The sequence below is a fragment of the Chinchilla lanigera genome, unplaced genomic scaffold, assembly GCF_000276665.1.
Source record: "Chinchilla lanigera isolate Chin_1 unplaced genomic scaffold, ChiLan1.0 scaffold00044, whole genome shotgun sequence".
Classification (NCBI taxonomy): domain Eukaryota; kingdom Metazoa; phylum Chordata; class Mammalia; order Rodentia; family Chinchillidae; genus Chinchilla; species Chinchilla lanigera.
The window spans coordinates 2,735,802-2,757,753 of NW_004955445.1; the positions used below are offsets into that span (position 1 = coordinate 2,735,802).

Genomic DNA, 21,952 nt, shown 5'->3' on the forward strand with positions numbered 1-21,952 from the left:
GCGGGGCCCGCTCTTTCTCTAGAGTCGCAAGTCCCCTCACACTCAGGGCCCTCAGCTCCTGACCCAAGAGGAGTGTCCCTGGACACTGGGCACCGCGCAGCGCTGTCACCTGCCCGACTCACACCGCCCAGGGAGCCTGGGTGCACGGCTCACTCCGAAAGGGCAGGTGAGAGGCAGGCAGAAAGCGGGTTCCATCCACAGTGCCAGCGCCAGGCCGGCCCTCCTGCAGGCTGAGCTCAGGGCAGCAGCTGGCTCCAGGGGCTGCGCTCTCTGTAACCGGAATGCGTGTCCACTCCAAAATCTGCTTCTTTTATCACTCGTAATTTAATGCTTAGAGACTTAGGTGATCAGAAATGGAGAAAAGTTCAATAAATCATAACTTTCCTAGAAAGGAAGACCCACAGTTACTTTAGTTTCTGTGTAGAAATGCTTATATACACTTATAATTCTGTATTCACATGACCCCTAAATGCCATTTTTTTTTTTAAAGTACTTAAAATAAAGCCAGCAGGGAAGCGCCAAGAGGGAACAAAGAATTCTGCCTACATGTTTATATCCCCTAAGAACACGGAACGGAGGCCCCCAATAGCTGTCCTGACGGAGAACAGTTCCCATGAACGGCTGAGCGCGGGTACCTCTGACCCAGAAAACACTCCGTGACTCGGTTTCTCCGCCTCAGAACCCTGCGCGCTCTTTCACAGGACTCCACGGCGCACAGCACACGGATGGCCCCTGCACACCGGCACCGACCTGGACACAGGGTTTTCTCCAACAGACCGTGAGCTCTACGGGGGACCGTTCGGTCTTCCACGTCACGGTGGGGGCCCATGGCCTACCCGCAGCGCACGCTGGGAACACGACTGCTGCACGAGTGAGTGAATGGAAGCAGAGTTTCAGGAGATATTTAATCCCGGAACTGAACTCACGGAATCCCAACAGAGCCACAGAAGCATAAAACACAGCAGCGTTCTCTACTGACAGCTGCCTGAACAGGGCATGCTGTAAGAGCGCCGAGGCTCGACCCCATCTGCTCAGGCAAGCGCACACAGGAGTCCTGCAGAAGGGCAGCCCAGGTCTCAAGTCACTGACACGGCCCCGGGTCTAGGGACACGAGGGGACCGTTAACCTCAACGCTGCTGACTTTTTTGTCAACCCTGTCAACCAATCAAATCCAGGGCCTGGTACATGATAGGCCAGCGCTGTGCCGCAGACCCGCACCCCCAGCGCCTCACAACAAGGAATCTATGTTCCTTAGCGCTACAGCTTTTTTATTTTTGAGAGAAGGCCTTGCTGTGTTGCTTCACTTTTCTTAACAGATGTGTTCATGCAGAACCTAGTGAGCTGCTGCACCTGGGAGGAACTAAAACCCCGGAGGGGGAGGGTGGCCAGAAGATGCCCCGGGGTGGCGGGGAAGGGAGGAGGAAGCCCATGAGGGGCGGCAGTGCAACGGCCCTGTGGTGCAGCAGGCAAGGACGCAAGGGCTTGGGCTCACTGGCGTCCCCGACACCTGGCCAATTTTTAAAAAAAAAGTCCAAAAAAAAAAAAGCCAGCAGACTGAAACCCACGGGTTTTCCCGACCGCTCTTCAGGGAGAAGTAACACTTAAGAATGGCCTTCATTTGAGACCTCAGACTGCCGCCCTTCACCTGGGCGGGGATTTCTGCAGCAATCTCATCTTCTGCTTTCAGCGGGGGATCCAGTCCTGAAGATAAAAGCAGCAGCCATTTTTCCACCCGCACGTCACAGTCAACAAGAATCAAACTCTCCAGGGATGCAAAGGCAACACAGCCTGCCAGGCAACTCTGAGCTGCACCACTGCGAGGGAAGCAATCGGGGAAGACAGAGGTGGCTGGGGGCACTGCCGACATGTCACGCCCCGGACGGGAGCCTGCAGCAAGTGCGTCCCTCGCTGCTGCGCGGGACAGCGAGGGGCAGAGGCTAAGCAGGTACGTGTGATCTCTGAAGTATGATGCGTTTTCTCTTTGCCTCCCTCTCTGGCTTAAAGCAGAATGCTACAATATCAGTAAATCTGGTAAATCAGTACATCAAATCTGTGGGGACCCTTTCCTCCCCAAAATAGCCCCCACTTTCTTTTTTTTAATTTTAAAAATAAAAGGAGGAAAACATTAACAGACAGACAACATTTTACAAAATAGCAAAAGAACAGTACAGACAATATAGAGTTACAGAGTGGTAGGAAATTAACAATGCCTCTTGTATTACATATTGATATCTTCAAAGTGGTTTCTCATGAAAACAGAGACATGCAATATTGATCAATCAAGGACTCATTAACAGTTTCTTTCAGCAAAGAAATAGAAGACAGTAGAACAACTATGTTAACTATCCTGTATGTACATGCATACAACATTTCTCCTTCTTTCCCTTCTCTTTTCCCACATCCCAGTTGCCCTTTACCCTTGAGTGTTTTCCTATCATTTCACAATGTCTATCATACCTCCGAGTTTAAATTAACTCTTTCAGGTTTTACACTAGTGAGACAGTGCGGTGCTTGCACATGCAGGTCTGATTTATTTCACTTGTGAGTATGGTCTCTAGTTGTGACCATTTACCTATAAAGGCCTCGAGTTTATCTTTCTTTATAGCTCAGTAATATTCCATTATAGAAAAGTACCACAATTTTCTTATCCAATCCTAGGTGGATGGACATTTGGGTTGCTTCCACAATTTAGCAATTACAAATTGTGTTGCTATGAACATAGGTGCACATATATTGCTGTGATATGATGTTTGTAGATCTTCTGGGAAAATACCCAGAAGAGGAATAGCTGGGTTGAATGGGACCTCTAGACCTAGTTTTCTGAGGAATCTTGAAACTGATTTCCACAGTGGTTTCACCAGTCTGCATTCCCACCAGCAGTGGAGAAGGGTTCCTATTTCTCCACAGCCTCACCAGCATTTGTTACTGGTTGATTTCTTTTTTTTTTTTCTGGTTGATTGCCTAATGCTATCCATTCTTACTGGGGTAAGGTGGAATCTCAATGTTGTTTTAATTTGCATTCCTAGAATGACTAATGATGTTGAACATTTTTTCATGTATTTATTTGCTATTTGTATTTCCTTATCTGAGAAGTGTATATTCATCTCAGCTGCCCATTTTTGGATTGGGTCTTTGAATTGGGGGGGGGGCTGATATTTTAAAATTCTTTATATGTTCTAGATAGAAGCCCTTTGATGGACAGCCATCTAAAATTTTTTCCAAGTTTGTGGGTTTTCTTTTGACTCTGCTGGTGATTTCTTTAGATGTGCAGAAACTTTTCAGTAGGATGAGATCCCAGTTGTTGATTCTTTCAAGTGTTTCCCATGCAGTTTGGTTTTGTTCATAAACTCTCTGCCTACCCCTATGTCTTGAAGGTTTTTACCTACTTTCTCTTCCAATAGATCTAGTGTTTCTGTTTTAATATTGAGATCTGTGATCCATTCTGACTCGAGTTTGGTGCATGGTGATAGACCTGGGTCTATTTTCAGTCTTTGGCAGGTAGCAAGCCAATTTTTCCAGCACCATTTATTAAAGAGGCTATCATTCTTCCCCTACTTTCTCTTTAAGCCCCCCTAAATATAAGTGGGATATTTTCACAATATGAGAGCAGCTAGATTTTAAAATCTAGAATGCCACCATGTGCTCATTCCTCACACAGAGGTGGCAGTGAAAACAGCTGCAGGGCCAGAAGCCGCAGTTCTCATTTTGCGCTAACAATGAAAACTAAACACATTAGCTGTGGCTGAGTGGAGACCATAAAATGAAGTTTTCCTCTTTGCATGAAGACGGCTTAAAAATCTGGACACGTCCTAGGAACGCGCGTGATTATGGACAGTCGGACAGCTCCTGAGTTCAGAACTAGCCCAGTGAACGTGATGAGCTCAGATTGTTCAAGAAAACTGTGTCAGTGTTCAGGGAGCTTTAGACATCATACTAAGCCCAGAGACAGCAAAAAAAATGGGCATGAAATTATCAGTGCTGGGGCCACAGTGATTTCAGACAAGCATGATACAAAGCTCATTTCCTTCTAAGCTGAGCGCTAGGGTCTCCGATAAGCTAAATACAATAATAAGCATTACTGTTAAACAGTGCTCTGAAAACCTTTTCCGGTCACTAAAAGATTTTTATTGATTAAATTAACATTAATGCTACGAAGGAGTGATATTTTTAATCTACTGGGCCATGTATTTTAAGGTCACTTTTAAAGATGCCTGTTACTATTTACTCACCACAATTACCTTTAAGAGTAAAAACTAGAGCCACAAGTGGCAGCACATGTCTGTCACCTCAGCACTCGGGAGGCTTAGGCGGGAGGAGAATCCCGAGTTTGAGGCCAGCCTGCACTATATAGCGAGACCCTGTCTCCAAAACCTAACCAAGCAACCACAACAACCAATAAATATAAAGGAAAAGTTAAAAGCAGGGGTGTGTTGGGTGCTGAGAATGTGGCTTACTGTGAAGTGTGAAGGCCCTGAGTTTACCTCCTGGTACCACAATTAAAAAGAAAAGTAAAAACTAAAGAGAAGCATAGTATAAGCAAATGCAGGGCTGGGGTTCAGGGTTAGAGCGCCTGCCTCATCCCCAGCGCCATTACGACAACTACAACAACACCAAACACACACAGGTCAATGGGATGCTGCCAACTCCCTCCCAAAGTCTTTTCAGTAAAATCAGCCCCATCGTAAAATAAATGCCCACAAACAAACCTCTGGGTAACTCACGACCCAACACCACACTGCTTTTGGTTTCGGCTGTGTAGACAGTGCTGAGGGTGAGGAGGGAGATAAGAAAAGGGTGACGCCTCTCTCTCGGACAGTGAGGTGTTTTGAAACAAGCCCTTTTGGCCCTGGACAAAAACATCAAATGTAAAGCAATTCCACTCAGAACCGGAAACCGCTCCTATTACTGCAGACTGCGGCACGCTCTAAAGGGGGAGAGTCGCTCCACTCGCACAACCACGGCTTTGCTCACTGTTCCCACCAAAAGCGCTCTGCAGCATTCCCGGATGTCAGGGGCCGGTGAACTGAACACACAGCTTTAACAGGACTCACTGCTGGGAAGCTACTTAGTTCTGTTACATGCTACATAGAGTTCAACAACTCCAGTTTTCAAAGGCTGCAGATATGGAAGACCAAAGATTATTAAAGTACATCTGGCCTCGAACAGATAATCTCCAGAGAGGTAGTGCCTGGGAAAAGCTTTAAAGTGCTCTCTCGTACACCCCTAAACTTTAGGAACCATCTGTGATGCAGTCACATCTGAGGACACGGGATCTAGGAATGGTAAAATCACTTGGACTGGACAGAAAACTGGCCTGCCCCCTGCACACACACAAGGGGAACAGTTACTCATTTTAAAACCTTCCAGTCAATAAATACTTCAGATGTAACTTTTATGGAGAAAAATGGTTCAAAATCCAAACGACTACTTTAGGAGTACATATTTCTTACACTTGGAGGATACCTCCTATGGTTTTTGGAAATTAGTTCAGTGACAGAAGGTCACATGTTAAATAAATACATCTTGATTATGGCTTAAAAACTGAGTTTGCAACAGAAGCGGAACAAGTAATCAGGAGTCACTAGGAGACGTTTACACAACTGAAACCAGAGCTCAGCACCACCGTGAAGGGGAGCCCTGCCAGTCCCCGAAGAGCGCTCCTCCGGGAGTATTCGCGTTATCCACTGGATGTGCTGTTAAAGCGACAGCAAGAACTATTTATATTCAACAGCAGGGAGGTCTCCAAAGACTTCATTTACAAGATCTGTCCTGACCAAGCCTGGACTGAAATGTCAAGATAAACTGCTGGGGTTCCAGCTGCCACTCCACATGCATTCAGCAGCCATCTACTGTATCCTCACAGCGAGCCCAGGCTGGACTTCAGTGGCAAATGGGAAGGCAGTGCTGACCAAACAAAGGGGAAAGGTGACTCGCTGACACCTGACCCGGTCTCACCCCTACTCTACCGGTGGAAAACCACTTAGCCTGGGTATTACCCTGAAGGAGGACGGCCACCCCTGGGACTTATCTTCATTTAATTATATAAACTTCTGAAAATACCCAGTCCCCTGGGCCCTGGCACAGGGCGAGGTTTACACAGGGGGCATCCGGTTAGTGCAGAGGGGCTTACTGAACTGATGCTGCAACAGGAACAAAACCCCCAAACCCTCACTTCCTATACGAAAGCCGCAACACAAGGAGAGGTGTAGCAGACTGCAGCTGTGGCTTACGTTTAAGCAAAACTCTTCAATGTCCTAAAAAGCTTTACTTTCATTTTCCGGAGTTTCCTTCCCATGCAATACCTATGCTTATGATTTAAACTGTTTAGAAACTTATAATGAGATTTCTATATCTATCAAATGCCGTGCAATTTATAAAATGTCTTTAAATGCAGGCCATACGGCTTGATGTTTAGTGAAACTAGTGAACATTTACCGATATAGCATAAAACGTAACGATGTATTTGGGCAGTGCTACTGTTTAATTTGCAAGCATGCTGGGCGGAAAGAAACTATACAGGGAAAATAAATACATTTTAAACAATCCGCAACCAACGTGTACTTATGGTACCGACTGCCCCAGGGTCGAACAACCCGAGGGTAACTACAAACGCTGTGCTGCCGTACCTCACCCCAGCAGCACGGTGCCAGTGGGGAAAGGCAGGTCACCCTGTCCCGTGTGAGGCAACACACCAGCCCGGAGTACAAAGGATTTTTACAAATAGGCAACAGGGAACTGTGATGGGGAAAAGGGAAAGGAAGGAAGGGAAACGGAAAAGAAAAATATATATATACACACACACACAAGATAGTTCAGATAGTTACACAGCTAGTTTCTCCTAGTTCACAGGTCTGTGCTAACACTGTTTGGACAACGTTTCATGCCTTTATTTTGTACTCTGCCTAACTATTACGTAGACAGTAACATGCAATGTACTAATTTTGTTGCTGTCCTACTAGCCTGCTGCGAAACTGTTTTATTGGGTTTTTTCATTTTAAAATGAAGAAAAAAATTAGGTAATAGGAATAAGATACAGCTTTTTATGGAAACTCAGACTCACGATTCCTTAAAAACCAGAAAGTCCTAGCCATGTAAGGCTTGACATTTCCCCAACCTAGAGTCCAAAGAACGACCCTCGTACGTAACACTGACTAACACATTTCCGATTATCTTTTGCCACTGCTACACCTATTCAGGTACCAACCTAGAGCTCAGGACATCTTGCTTTTAATCACTGACATCTTCCCTACAAACAATTCAGGACCTCATTTCAACAGATTCAAGCTTCTAATCGTATAATTTCTCATTTCCGTAAGGGAAGAGCTGGTCCCCACAGAATACAAATACATGGGAATAACATGCAAATATGCTCAGCGCCATCAGTCACCAGGGAAGGGTGGGGTAAAACCACAGGCAGCAGCACCACACCCGATGCTATTGTGTGAGCACACCGTGCCGGCAGGTCAGGAAACGGAACTCAGACACTGCTGCTTCAACCACTTTGGAAAACGGCTCGGCATTTTCTTTTCTTTTTTTCTCCTAGTACTGGGGCGTGACTCTAGGGATGCTGTACCAAGCTACATCCCCAGACCTGTTTATATTTGATTTTGTGACACGGTCTTGATAAATTGCCCATGCTGGCCTAGAACTGCTGGTGAGCTCCTGCCTCCTGCCTCGGCTTCCTGCGGAGCTGGGATTACAGGTGTGCACCCGTGCCCTGCAGTCTGCAGTTTCTCAAGGACTGAAACTGCTTGCGATACCCACCAACGTGTGACAAGACGTTTCACTCCCCGAGATCTGCCCACACAGAGCTGTGTACACAGTGTTTACAGTATCTCTTCATATTCCGCTATTCAAAAACCAGAGTAACTTACATGTCCACCAACAGATGAACGGGGGAAGGGCACAGCCACAAGATGGACTACGACGCTAATAAAAAAGAGCTGGTGATAAATGGGACGGTAAGGGTGACTCTCAGAGTTACTATTACAAGTGAAAAACACATGCTCTATGATCCCATTTATATGTGAAATTGTAGAATACACAAACGAACCCAGAGTGACAGAAGGCAGACCAGCGACTGCCTAGAGTAGGAAGGAAGGACGGGTTAAGGGGGCCCGAGAGCCCTCTGTAGGGGAGGAAAGTGCCTGCTCGTTGTGGCGACCGTTACATGACTGGACAGGGACACACAGCCAGGCCACTTTCCACCAGGCACGGCTGTGTGGCCTGCAGTCCCAGCCACTTGGACAGAAGGGAAGGGTCCTCAAGGCCAAGGATTTAAGGCCCAAGGGGGTAGCACAGTGAGACACCACCTCAAACACAAACTTGGTAAAATTACACACTGTCAATACATGTAATTTAGTATGCTTCACTAAAGTTAATTCTGTTGTTCTTCCAGGAAGCTTAAAAGAAGAAACTTCAAACTATGGTAATAATGCCTGTGGAGCTCAAAACATGAGCCAGCTGCGAGCCACAAAGCCAGGACTTCTCGTGTGCACGGTACTTTGCATCCTCATTTTTCTTTATTTAAGAAAGCCCACTCCTGAGGAGCCCGCGGAGGAGCCTACGTACCCAGCAGTGGTGGAGTGTGGCTTTTATCCTGATGAACTGTGTTCAGCTTTATTTGAAGGCAAAGGGGTGGCCCCTCAAATCGCAAAGTTCTGTAAAAACCCTCATCGGTCTGAAATATTGCCTTATTTGCGTGCTCCAGGAAATTGTTCTAGGATGTTGCAGGGGTTGCGTTTCATAACTAGACCCCTGTCTGCAGAAGAGGGCAACTTTTCTTTGGCGTATATTATAACCCTTCCGAAGGAGATGCCCATGTTTGTGCAGCTTCTCAGGGCGATTTATGTGCCTCAAAATGTTTACTGTCTTCACGTTGATGAAAAGGCTCCAAAGACGTTTAAGACCGCTGTGAAAACCCTGGCTAACTGTTTTGAGAACATCTTTATTTCCTCAAAGAAACACAAAGTAGCTTCTGCTGGCCCTCTGAGACTACAGGCAGACATTAACTGTATGGAAGATCTAGTCCATTCCAGATTTCAGTGGAGCTATGTCATTAATCTTTATGGGGAGGATTTTCCAATCAAAACCAATAAAGAAATCATACACTATCTCAGAAGCAAATGGAACAACAAAAACATCACTCCTGGAGTAATCCAACCATCAAATGCTAAATTCAAGACAGGTCAAAGGGACCCCGAGTCCAGCCCAACAGGAAATATCTATGTCTCACCAAATGAAAGATTCAAACACGAGCCACCTCATAACCTGACAATTTACTTTGGAAGTGCTTACTATGTACTTACAAGAAAGTTTGTGCACTTCATACTGACGGACACCCGCGCCAAAGACATGCTTCGGTGGTCCAGGGACATCCGCAGCCCAGAGCAGCATTACTGGGTGACCCTGAACCGACTAAAGGGTAAGAACGATCCAGGAACGCGGATGTTTGTTCAGGTTACAGCCCATAGCAGGGGTTTTAGTCTTAACATAGATTCGTTCTACTCAGCTGTTTCTCCATAGCTCTGTAAATGCCGTACATTCCGCAGAGCTACCACCTGGGAGTACAGGAGGGTCCCTGGGTTTAGAGGTCTAAAGAGAGTGAGACAGTCATGCCCCCAAACCAACAGGGCTCCATTTGAAAGAAGAACTGTGCTGGCATTTTGCTTGTTTTTAAGATAAAACCTGAAAATTCTAAGCATAAATCTTCATTTACGTGATAAATCCCATTGGACAGCTACTGGTGCCAGGCACCACGTAAGGGCCCCCAAGAATGAAAAAGACTAAAACTAGTGATGTTTTTATAGCACAGCCAATTCTTCAGACGGGTTCTCTGAGGCAGAGGAAGAGCTCAGGCCCTCTGTGAAGGGCAAGTAAGTAATTTCTCTTTGTAAAAAGCTGTCTCCTGAAGAGAATGCAGGAAACGCTCGTCAGCCCAGACAGGGCCAACAGAGGGTCCAGCGGAAAGTGGCTAAGGCCTTGTCGAACTTCCACCCCATTCCAAGTCTGCCTTTGGGTCACCTTGGGGGGCCGTCAGAGAGAAAGCTTTGCTCCAACAGTCTGACATAATTGAGAGTGACAAGAGGTGGGGAACCCCTGGAAAGTGGAATCTAGGTACAGGGCTGGAGAGCTGAGACCTCAGTCAGCCCCAGTAGCCGGTGTACTAAGGGCCACTCACCCCCCAAAGCACAAGCGTTTGGTCTGATGTAACAAAGCAACATCTCTGTCACAGTGGGATGTCCCCTCAGTCTTTCTCATCGAATGCTTTATCTAGAGGGAATGTCAGGAACAGTGCGGAACTTACACTGAAAAACCCAGAAGAATGATGAGTGTGGTGTCTCATGCCTATAATCCCAGCATTCTGGGAGGCTGAGGCAGGAGCATCACAGGTTTGAGTCCCGCCTGGGCAGTCTAGCGAGACGTTGTCTCTAAATAAATAAATAAAAAGAGCTGGGGACACAGCTCAGTGTGGAGGCCTGGGGTGCCATCCCCAGCACATGGCAATTCTGTCTCCATTAGATGCTCCGGGGGCCACACCAGACGCTGGCTGGGAAGGAGCCGTGCGAGCTGTTAAGTGGAGAACGGAGGAAGGAAAAGCTCACGATGGATGCAAAGGTAAAAACCAAAGCTAAACACAACCTTAGAATTTTGCAGAATCGATGCGCCTGCTGCTTAGTAAGGGGGACTGATGATCACGCTGAATGTGAAATTAGTGATGATGCAGTACCAGCACGGGTGTCAACTTACACAAACTACTTAATATAAGATCCACACAGAAGTCACGCACGCCCACAATCCTAGCACTCGGGAAGCTGAGGCAGAAGGATCACTGGAAGTTCGAGGCCAGCCTGGGCTACAAAGTGAGCTCAAGGCCAGCCTGAACTGCATAGAGAGACCCTCTCAAAAAAAAGAAAAAAAAAAGAAAAAAAAAAAGATCCACACAGAAAAGTGTAGGCATCACAAACGTTCAGGTTGATACATTTTTCTTTCTTTTTTCTTTCTGAGGTGCTGGGATGGGAGCCAGGGTTGTATGCATGCTAGGCAAACTCTCCACCACCAAGCTGTACCCCTAGCCCCAGGGGATAAACACTCACAAAGAATATACAGGACTACAAAGTCATTAAACAACAACAGCAGCAGCAGCACAGCCTGGCTGGTGCTGTGTCTCTTGGGAATACAGAACGATAATGCAGGTACAAGCTTCAGAGCAGGCTGCTGACAAGCTCCTATCGCCTCCACTATCTCAGAAGCAAACGGAACGGTAACCGTATCGCTCCCGGGGTCCGCTGGCTGGCTGCTGCTCACTACCCTGGAACACAGCCACAAGCACTCCCTTAGTGTAGTGTTTATGACCTGAAGGGCAGGACTGGGCAGTGAGGACACAAACTCTGGACCGACAAAGCCAAAAAATGCCTCTCTGGCTCTTTACAGATAGCCCGCTGCTGCCTGTTCTAGAACTGCAGGCTTCGCACTCGTCTTGCTCGCATGCGCTCTAAAAGAATTACGGAAAAAATACTGCTGCAGGCTTAATTATTGTAAAGGAGTATTTCTAGCCTCCTAAAAACTCCATACGTTTTGAATAGTTTTTCACCAGAATCTTGGAGCTACGACTTAAGCTCCTTCAGTAACAGAAACCCCTCCCATGAGTTTTAATGGGCCCAGGGAGACTGCATGGTGATACCAAACAAACCACGGTCCTTGTCTTTGGAGAATTTGATTACAGTACCTAAGACATGCCAAATAAACCAGGCTCGGCCAGTGCTCCAGCTCCCTGAGACTAACCGACAGGAACAGGCTGCCTGTGAGCAGGAAGCGCCAACTCTGACGCCACAGCTCCAAGACGCACACTGCTGCTACCTGCCTGCCCCCTCCCTGACGGGTCGGAAGTGCTGGGCTGATCTGCTGTGACGTAATTTTAAAAAGGCACAATGCTTCCATTCACACGGAAGGTGACCGCTGAACAGCAGGCTGACCCCTGCCCTTTCTTTACCAAGCAGGCGCCTGTCGTTCACTCCTCGCTGGGCTTGTCAGGACCCGTGAGTGAGTGCTCAGCAGAGCAAGGGGCTCACATCCCCCAAATGGCGCGCAAGTGGTGTAAAAGCCCACAGGGCTCAGGACTCATCCAGCAGCAACCCGAGTGCCTCCGTGTGCACAGAAGCGCAGCGCTGTGTAGGCGGCTCTCAGCCTGCGGAGCGACGGAATGCCAGTGTCCCGCCACACTCATTTTCAGTCACCAGAAAGGCATACACAGGATTCTGGGAACATTCCACGTATTTGTGCTCCTTCGGTTCAAATCCACATGGACCTAAATTACAGTTTTATGGTTTTAGAGAAGGTGTAGCTGATTCGTTTTTCTCTTACATCCTAAGGTCTTCACTGCTTATCTTGATACGATTTTACCTGGTTGACTGTAACTCTACTGAGAGCCCAAGACACTGTCTGCCAGCTAAAAACGTTCCCATGACACTCGTTGCCCTTTATCTAATGGCTCGGGCCCTTCACGGGGATGGACTGCAGCAGCGGGCTCCTCTGCCGTGTTCCGTCTCACAGCCGCGGCTTGGCGCCTGCTACGCCTCCTTGCCCCCAAGACGGAGCTGGAGGCGGACTGCCAGCCTGCTGGGACAGCGCAGAGGGAGCGGAGCGCAGAGGGAGCGGAGCGTGCGGGGACTCCCGCAGCCAGGCCTCACCCTCGGGACACTGAGACCTCACTTGTCACCTGCAGACCTGGTGCCAGTGGGACCACGTCAGCGTGCTGTTGAGGGCCAGGCGAGTAGCAAGCGCGGCACGAGAAAGCTCTACTGAGTCCGCCGCGAACAGATCCAATTAGCCCTGGATTCTGACTTTAACTGCCACTTTTATCACCTCACTTGTGTCAAACGCTCACTCTCAACAACCCACGGAGGAAGCAGTGGCTTATTAAAAACACACCTTTCTCATGAACTACCCACAACCAGAAATCAGAACCAGAACCTATCAGAACTTAGACTTTCCCAGGCAGATGAGTGCTAGTTCATCTTCCTGCGCTCACGACTCGCTAAAATTCCACAGGATTCATCTGCAGCCACCACCAAACATTTCAGAAATCACTTGACAAAAAGACTGAAAATGTCTTTTTCTGCTGTAAATCCAACATTCAACGTAGCTTCTATCAAAGCAAAATGCTGTTTAATTTGAACACTTGTGAAGCAGAGGCCTTGCAGATGAAGTGGGGGGGAGGTGCATCCCGGCTGCAGGAATATGAGCATGTGGGGAAACAGGCAGCTAAGCATTTGCCCTTCTCTCTGCAGGGCGCTACGTCCAAGATGTCTGCGTGTACGGACTGGGAGACCTGCCGTGGATCATTCGGTCTCCTTCCCTGTTCGCCAACCAATTTGAGCGCTCAGCAGACCCCCTCGTGGTTACATGCCTGGAGAGGTGGCACAGACGTAAGGTCCTACAGCAGGCAGAAGTCACTGTAGAACCACAGTGGCGATTTCCACAGGAAAGTCACTTCAACGTGAGGCCGAACCACTAAAGAGTCTGCGGTCTCACTGGCTTCCTTCTGCTGGAGGAACCAACCTAACACAGCTACAGAGGGAGGAAAGGACAGGAACTCCTGGATATGGATTAGCCCTACAATGAATTCAGAAATATGCTATCGGCAAACGTTTGCTCCTGACTGCTTTGCAGGTTTGGGGACGAAATCACAGGAGAACAGTAACTTGAGCAGCCACTGATGATGTGCACACAGTCACTGGAGAGCTGACTGCCTCAGCAGTTCTGAAAACCAAAACTCTGGAAGTGGGTGACCCAGGCTCAAGCTGGGGTTGTAAACAATGTGTTTTGTTTTGGGGGCCTGGGCACTCTTGTACATGAGACACTAATAAAGAATAAGCTCCTAGGGAAGTGTGGTGGCTCATGTCTGTAGTCCCAGCACTCAGGAAGCTGATGCAGGAGGATATCTATGAGTTTAAGGTCTGCTGGGACTACACAGTGAGACCCTGTCTCAAAAAAAAAAAAAAAAAAACAAACCAGGAACACACTCCCACTGAATATGAACATATGCTTATCTAAAGAATTTTTGTTACATGAGAACAGAATCACTTTATTCTGACAGATTCTACAAAAACATCCAAGAGTCTACTTCTCTGGGTAAAATGAAATTAATCTGGGGTGAGCAGGGCATGGTGACACACACCTGTTGTTCTATCACTTTAGGAAACTGAGGCAGCAGAATCACAAGTTCCAATCCAGGCCAGTTAACTTAATGATTTGGTGAGGCTGTGTCTCCAAAAAAAAGAAAACAACAACAAAACAAACAAACAAACAAAAAACAAAACCCAAAAGAGGTGGGGATGTGGCTCAGTGAGCAGGCCAGGGTTCAACCCCTAATACCATCAAAACAACCAACTAAGCCCTGCGGTGGAAAACCCTGCTCCTTAACAAGGCTGCCTGAGGTTTCCGAGTACTCAGTGACTGTCTGCTGGGACCTCTGCCGTGCTCGGAGTGACCCACGCCTGAGCTGCCCACGCCACCACAACCAGCGAGGACACTGGACATTAGAAATGTGGCGCGCAAGATGGAGGAAGTGAATACTGAGTTTTCTTTAATTTTTAAATTTTTAATTAGTTTAACTTAAAAAACAAGGTGCACATGGCTTACAGCCACCACGCTGGACAGCACCAGGCAAGGTGTGGTTCTGATTATCTCTCAGCAGACAGATAAAGGGCCTCTCTTTAAAGGCCCTGACTTTTCTGTTGTTGGTGTCCCTGAAACGTTCCTACGCACTCGCTGAAAACTGTCTATACCCGCTCTTCCTCTGACAGTGTTTGGACACGATGCAAGACTGAAATGTGCAACGACTAAGCAGGCAACGTAGGAGAGTGGGGCTGGGTGTGGAGTGCAGTGGCAGGGCGGGTGCTCAGTGTGCGGGAGGTGTGGGGCTCAATTCCCCCTACTGCAACACAAGAGAAGTTAAAAAATAAAACAACAGGGGTATAGCTCAGCAGCGCAGCACCTGCCTGGCAAGTGCAAGGTCCTGAGTTCAATTCCTGGTTCCCCAAAACAACAGCAACAACTAAAAGTGGAAAAGCAGGAGCCATAGGGAAGAAACTAAAGAAATACAAATACACTTCAAAGGCAAAACACAAGCAGCTCAGTGAACTGTAACTTCCCACACAAATGACGCCGAGTCCACCACGTACTGAAGGAGCACGAAGGTATGGAGTGATTTCTCTACATTTCACACACTGGACGTATTTTTTTTTTTCTTTCCGGTACTGGGAATCGAACTCACGACCTCGCGCTTGCCAGGCAGGCGCTGTGCTGCTGGGCTAAATCTCCAGCCCCACACTGTACGTATTTGTTTTAGTCTTTTACTTCTCTTCATTCACATTTCCAGAATACGCTCCCCAAGGCTGTGCCGCTGTTCCTCCTTGGGGCAGGGTTTGGCAGGAACGGCTGGCACTCACCTTTCCCACAGCTGGGTGGCCTCTAGGTGCGCTGGCGGTTAGATGTGGCCACGTGGCAGTGGCTGCTGAATCGTGAGCAGGTGCGGAGGGTGCCATTTCCAGGTCTGCCCCCCGCCACACCTCCTGAGATAGACGCTCTCCCCCTGCCAATCAGGTCAAGGGAAGAGGGAAGAGTATATCCCAGACCACAAAAGGTCACAGCTACCACGGAGCAGGCGCCTGAGAGTCTGAGTTACCCCTGAGGAAAGCTGTCCACCCAGTGATTTTCACTGTGATCAGCCTCTGGAACCTGGACACTGTTACAGCAGCTACTCAACTTTGATCAAAATACTTAGTGCTGCAATATCAAACTTTGAAAACTTTTTTTTCTTGCAGTATTGGGGATTAAACTGGCTAGCGGGGGGATTTTGGAAAGTTCAGAGATGGTGGCTCGAGAAGCAGCCCTAGAATGCTGTATGCCAAGCCCGATGGAAGATGTTGGTCAGAGCTCAGAAGATCAGAATGTTGATAAAAAAGATGAAAAGACCAGGCTGAGGAGGTTCCAGCCTGCAACTGGACTCTAGGTTACATTTGTTACACACTGGCAGGAAATTTGTCTGCGTTTTGCTCATGTTTGGAGACCTTACAGGAGACTAAGATTAAGGGCAGTGGACAAATTAAGCTGGTGAGGAAATTTCAAGGCAGCCAAACATTTAGGCTGTGGTTTGGGTACCACTGTGGGCTTTTAACTAGCTCTACACTGAGAATCAAGAGCAAACAGCCCAGCAGAATGATAAAAAAGTTTTGAGTTTGGGCAGAAAGAAAGCTCTGGTAAAGTTGGTGCCTATAAAGCTGGAGCAGAGGAGAGCTTGGTTGCAAAAAGATTAGCATTGAAATGAGCCAGATACTTTGGAACAACATAATGAGAAAAAAAAATGATTTCAGGGCATTTGAGCTGCCCCACCCTTCGAAGGCTCAAACTGCAGAAGTGAAAGACTTTGCTTTGAGGAGTGAGCCCAGAGCATCATGCTCCAAAAGGCGGCAGCCTAGGGAATGAGAACTGATTTCCCAGGACTCAGCTTGCTGTGCTCAGCCAGAGGCATTCAGAGGCCTCTGCAGCCAGCAGCAAGATGTGACAGGGCTCAACTACTGCTCCAGCTGGCACCACACCCTGGCATCACCCACGTGGTGCTTGTTTTAGGTGCATGCAGAGTGGGAGAGTTGTGTATTCAGGAAGGGTTCCACTCATGTTTCAGAGGAAAGCCTGGGAGGCCTGGCAGTGCACCCCTGACCGAGAGGGCAGGGTGTGAAGCTGAAAGTCAGTGGAGACCCCTGCATGGTGGAAAAGGCAGGAACGGACACCATCTGAGGAAGGCAACAAGGAGGGAGCAAAGCCAAACCTAGACTTATGAGGGACACAAACACCACTGGCAATGCTGGAGGGTGGAGCGGCTCCAGCCCTCTGAATTCACATCTCGCCCTGCGTGCTGGACATGGGAGGACAGGACTTCACGTTTGCCCTGCTGGATTTCAGGGTTGCTTTGGTCTCATTCCTTTCTATTCCCCTATTTCTGCCTTTTGGAATGGGAATGTTTACCCATGCCACTGCCTGCTGGAAGTGTTTAACTTCCTCTCCACTGTTACAGGAACTTACACCTAAGAGTTTACCTTACATCTCAGAGACGAATTTTGACTTGGGACTTTTTAGCAATGCTGAAACTGTTAAGACCCCTGGAGATGGACTAAAGGCATTCTGCATAGAAATGTGCATGAGTCTTTCGAGAGCCAGGGTGGAATGTTAGAGGTTATATCTAGATGTCTCCCCAGAGTCCCACAGGTGGGGCTTTGGGGGCTGACTAGATCATGGGGGTGTGACACTCATCAGTCGGTGAGTTTATAGCTAAATGTCACGCCGAGAGGGGACGTCTGGTGGGGGAGGTGGGTCGCTGGGGCGTGGCCCAGAAGGTCTATCTCCCCCGTCCTCCCTAGACAGCTCTGCTTCCTGCCTACTATGCCGTAAAGTGTTTGTCCACTGCCAGCCTGCCCTGCCTTGGGGTCAGCCGGCTGTGGGCTGAAACCTCTACAAACTGTGAGCTAAATAAACCTCGCCTTTAGTTTATGGGCATCAGGTACTATGTCACAGTAACATGAAAGTAACTAGGACATGGGGCACCAGTTTTTTGAATGAACTGATGCCACTATCATTGGCAGTGGGTCCCTCAGAAAACGACGAGGTTGGCTCACACTTGCTCATCCGCTTCCCTCTCCATCTCTCCCTCTCTCTCTCATGAATACATGTCATTTCTTCTCTCACATTATAACCCAGCACAATATTTGTACTTCACATTATCCCAGCACCTGTATCTTGGGCTTCCCAGCCTCAGATCTCTGAGGAAGTAAATTTCTCTTTTTATGAATTACCCAGTTCTGCCGAGTGTGGTGGTGCACACTTGTAATCTAGCACTTGGCAGGCTGAGACAGGAGAATCTCCGTAAGTTTATGAACAGCCTGGACTACACAGTGAGACCCTGCCTCAACAAAACAAAATAAAACCAAAAAATGAATTACTCAGTTCCAAGCTGTCTACTGTAACAGCACAGAACAGACTAAAGCTGGCTGTGTGCGTATGTGAACAAGTGAAGAACGAGTGGTTCCCACTCTCGCGGCCACTCTCTATCCTGTGGGCTATGATGCGCTCATGAGACTGCACTTTGGGCTCTCGCTGGCCACACTCTGCCCTGGGCTCTATGATACGCTCATGTGACAGCACTATGGGTTGAACTGCGCCTTTCCCAATCCTCATGCTGAAGCCATAACGCTCAGTACCTCAGAGTACGACACTTGTGCAACTGCCAAAGGGCCTAACGCATAGCATCTCACACACATCCACCACAGCGTGCAGACACCGGAACACACGACGGAGAAGCTGCCCTCGGGCCGGCAGGAACCCAGAGCCTGCTGCTTCCCTCTCCCTCACGATGCTTCTCCCACGGGAGCCCCACTCAGACCTGCTTTCCACCTCTTGCTCTTGTCCACCCTTCCTGCTCTGGCCCTTGAATGCTGCTGCCACGCTTCCAGGGCAACTCTGAACACGCAGAGGACACAAAAGTCTCCCAGGTCTGACGGCCAAAGCTCTAAGCCTAAGTTCTACTCTGATGCAGCCCATGAGTGTCAAAACAGGGTACAAAAACATCTGGGGCCACAGACTTTACCTACGAAGCAGGCAGCAGGTCTGCCGGAGAGCAGGAAAGGGGGCTGCCGTCGCCCTCGAGGAGGTCCTAAACGGGTCTGCTCGTGCTGCCTGTGGACCGCACCCCCCATAGCACTCCAGCCTGCCCCGGGTCTCACCCACGAGACGCACGCCCTTTCCTCTGTGCCCAGAACAAACACGGCACCCTCCACAAAGCCTCTTCTCACCAGCACAGACGAAGAAAGCGCTCTGCCCCGAACACCAGTACCGCTGCCGGGTACCCGCCTCAGAGGGCAAAGCACAGCGTGAAGCTTCCTACAACTATGGCTCCTGCAGGTCTGCAGCCTCCCTGAGCACAGGGGGCCTTGTCACCACATCTTACCTGCCCTGGAGCATCTCTAACACCGCCTTCAACAGGAGACTACGCTGACTGAAGTATAACCAGTCCCCAAATGCACTCTGAAGCAAGTTTAGAGCTACGTTGCAAGTTCTATGAAGAACTTTATTCACAGTCATCTCAAATGTTCTCCACTGTCTCTGAACCCTGTATAAATGAAGTCTCTTCCTCCATTTGTTTTTATTTTTGGTACCTGAAATTGAACTCAGGACCTTGCCCTTTCCTGGCAAGCACTTGTGCCACTGAGCTATATCCTTGCCCCCCTCACCCCCTTTTTGGACAGTGTTGCTATGTAGTTCAGGCTGGCCTTACAAGTCACTATGTGGCCCAGGCTGGCCTCAAATTTGGTGATCCTCCTGCCTCAGCCTCCTGAGTGCCAAGATTATAGGTGTGCACCACCGCATCTGGTTCATCTCCAGCTTCTTTGACGCAGGGCTTAGTTTAGATCTAAAGTATGTTGGTCTGGCTTAGAGCTGCCATCTGGCTTTCCTCTGCTCTGAGAATAAAACTCATGAGCAATGATGTGGCCACCCTGGCCCTATGAGACAACCCTACCTCATTCTTCAGTCTCCCACTTCACCTCTTCTACCCCATTATGGCCCCATGACCCCTGAGCCTGAAAGGCCTTCTGTCCCTTCTGAGCCACTGTACATGGCCTTCCTCTGCTGAGGAGGCTGCTGCTCAAGCTCACACTCGAGTCCTTCATGCCCTTCCAGTCTTAATGCAAACTAACCCGGGGGCGTTCCTTGCTGCTATAGCGCCCGAGTGCTTCCTCCCAGGTGTCTGTCACAGGGATGCAACTCTGCTCGCTTCCTTGAGGTCCTGCCTGGCCTGCGGGAGAGGACCCAGCACGAGCTGTTCCTCTAGGACCTGCCCATCGGTGCCTATGATGGGCTGGCCTGGCACAGCTGCTCGGTGAGTCACCCACGGCGGGAGGAACGCTTGGGACCTGCTGACACGCAGGCTGAGTTAACACAGGCCACCTACAGTCAGACACGCTGGCAACTGTGACACGGAGCCAAACGCCTGGCTTCCACGGGGCCAAAGAGCACCAAAGCCCAGCCCGACTTCCCTTCCTGGAGCCGTGTATGAGCCGCTTACTGAGGCACCCCAGAGAGAAGAACCTGGAGCTCGGCGATGGACACACTTGTTCCCCGCCCTCAACCGTCCCTGGGCCGGTGGGACAACTGCACTGCAGCGAGGTCAGGGAGGGAACAAGGCGCCAGCGAAGGCGGCAGATCAGTGACAAGGGCTCCCTGTGTGGCCCAACTGGCACAGGCTGGTGGGGGCTCAGCTCGCAATGGGCTGTGTCTCCGTTTCCAGCAGTGAAGTCAGGAGATGGGTTTGCTCAGAGCGGCAGCTGTTAGTTCTGTGCTCCAGAAAGAGCTCTGCATGTTCAAAAACCAGAGGAGGGGGTCCAAACCCTACTCCCTCGGGGCTAAGAAGGACAAGGGGAGTACGTGGCGAACTCACCGTGTGACAAACTTCCGCTCTGATCTCTTTCAAGGCGCGTTCAGAAAACACACAGCCACAGCCCCGAAGGAAGCAGAACCTGGAGAGAGAGTGCAACACGGGGAATGGTTTAAACAGGACCCGAAGTGAGCACCTGCGTTACTAACATTTATCAGTTTACAAAGACCAAGAGCCACAGAGACAAAAAGGGGTAGCTTCTGTCCTTCTAAAAAACTATTCAGAGGGCTGAGGCTGCAGCTCCTGCACAGCGGTGCCTGGCGTGCACAGCGCGGAGCTCAGTCCCCAGTGCTGCAAAGCAGAAAGGTGCACTCAGATTTAAATATACACGGGTACGTGTACTAAAATCACATGCATAGAAAGTCAGAAGGCAGAACAAGCACCCACGGAGAAGATGTTTTAAATATTTTAAGGGGCTGGGAGTACAGCTCAGTGGCACAGTGCCTGCCCAGCAAGCATGAGGGCCTGAGTTCGATTCCTGGTTCCGAACAAAACAAAAACAAAAAATATTTTAAATTTATGAGCTTCATGGTTTATCTTACGAATATTTGAAAGGGCCTTGAAGTTTTTTTTTTCCTTTTAGTGCTGGGGATTGAACCCAGGACCTTGTATATCACTAAGTTAAACACCGAACCCTAGGAGGAGTCTTCTATTATTTTGTTGAGACAGAGTTTCACAATGTGCTTCAGGCTGGCCTTCGACTCACTATGTAGCTCAGGCTGTCCTTGAACTCATGGCAAGCCTCCTGCCTCAGCCTCCTGAGTACTGGGAATACACCTGTGTGTCATTAGGCCCTGTTTCTTGAAGGGGTTTTTGAAAGCAACGTAATAGAAAAATGTGCAAAGAGCATTAATATACAGTTCACAAAAGAAATATAAGGTCAAAACTTATAAAAACACTATTAGCCTCAAATGTTAAAAAAATGCATTTCAATATTATGCTGTATATTTTATTCACCAGGTAATAATTAAAAGCAAATTTAAGTATCTAACTGGAAACGAAGGACACAAATACATTTATTGTTAGGTGGTATAACATTTCAGGAGGATAATTTGGCAATGGCAAGTAAGAGATCATTTCAAAATTTCTTCTGGAGAAATCTGCCCACAAGAGCACAGATGTATATTCCTGAGGCTGTAAAGCACAGCACCATTTATAACTAGGAAAAGGAGGAAGCCACCTAAATACTCAACAGGAAAATGGTTAAATAAATTATGAATATCCATGCAGCTACTAAAAACAATAAGCCTGACATGGGGCGCATGCCCGGAATCCCAGTATTTGGGAAAAAGGATCATGAGTTCGAGCCCAGCCTGGGAGGCTCAGCAAAACTGTAGCTCAAAATTAAAAACAAAACAAAAGGGGTTGGGGATTTAGCTCAGCAGCACAGCGCCTGCCTGGCAAGCGCAAGGTCGTGAGTTCCCAGTACCGGAAACCTCCCCAACCAAAAAAAAAAATAAAAAA

At 48.5% G+C, this 21,952-nt stretch overlaps 2 protein-coding genes across 3 annotated transcripts in view; one reads left to right on the forward strand and one right to left on the reverse strand.

Annotated features, from left to right (window-relative positions):
- Rtfdc1 (replication termination factor 2 domain containing 1) overlaps positions 1–21,952 on the reverse strand; it is a 34,790-nt gene that overhangs the window by 6,144 nt on the left and 6,694 nt on the right. The window contains exon 5 of the mRNA XM_005392267.2: positions 20,492–20,570. Coding sequence (XP_005392324.1) covers positions 20,492–20,570 — 79 coding nt within the window. The remainder of the gene's footprint in view (positions 1–20,491; positions 20,571–21,952) is intronic.
- On the forward strand, positions 1,427–14,303 carry Gcnt7 (glucosaminyl (N-acetyl) transferase family member 7). Of its 2 annotated transcripts, none has more exons than XM_005392265.2 (4): positions 1,427–1,945; positions 8,399–9,424; positions 10,522–10,617; positions 13,290–14,303. In XM_005392265.2, exons 2-4 carry the CDS (start codon positions 8,455–8,457, stop codon positions 13,514–13,516), a joined length of 1,293 nt encoding a protein of 430 aa, XP_005392322.1. In that variant the 5' UTR covers positions 1,427–1,945; positions 8,399–8,454; the 3' UTR covers positions 13,517–14,303. The 2 variants fall into 2 exon arrangements, with proteins under 2 accessions (XP_005392322.1, XP_005392323.1); XM_005392266.2 differs by lacking the exon at positions 13,290–14,303 and adding an exon at positions 11,008–11,250.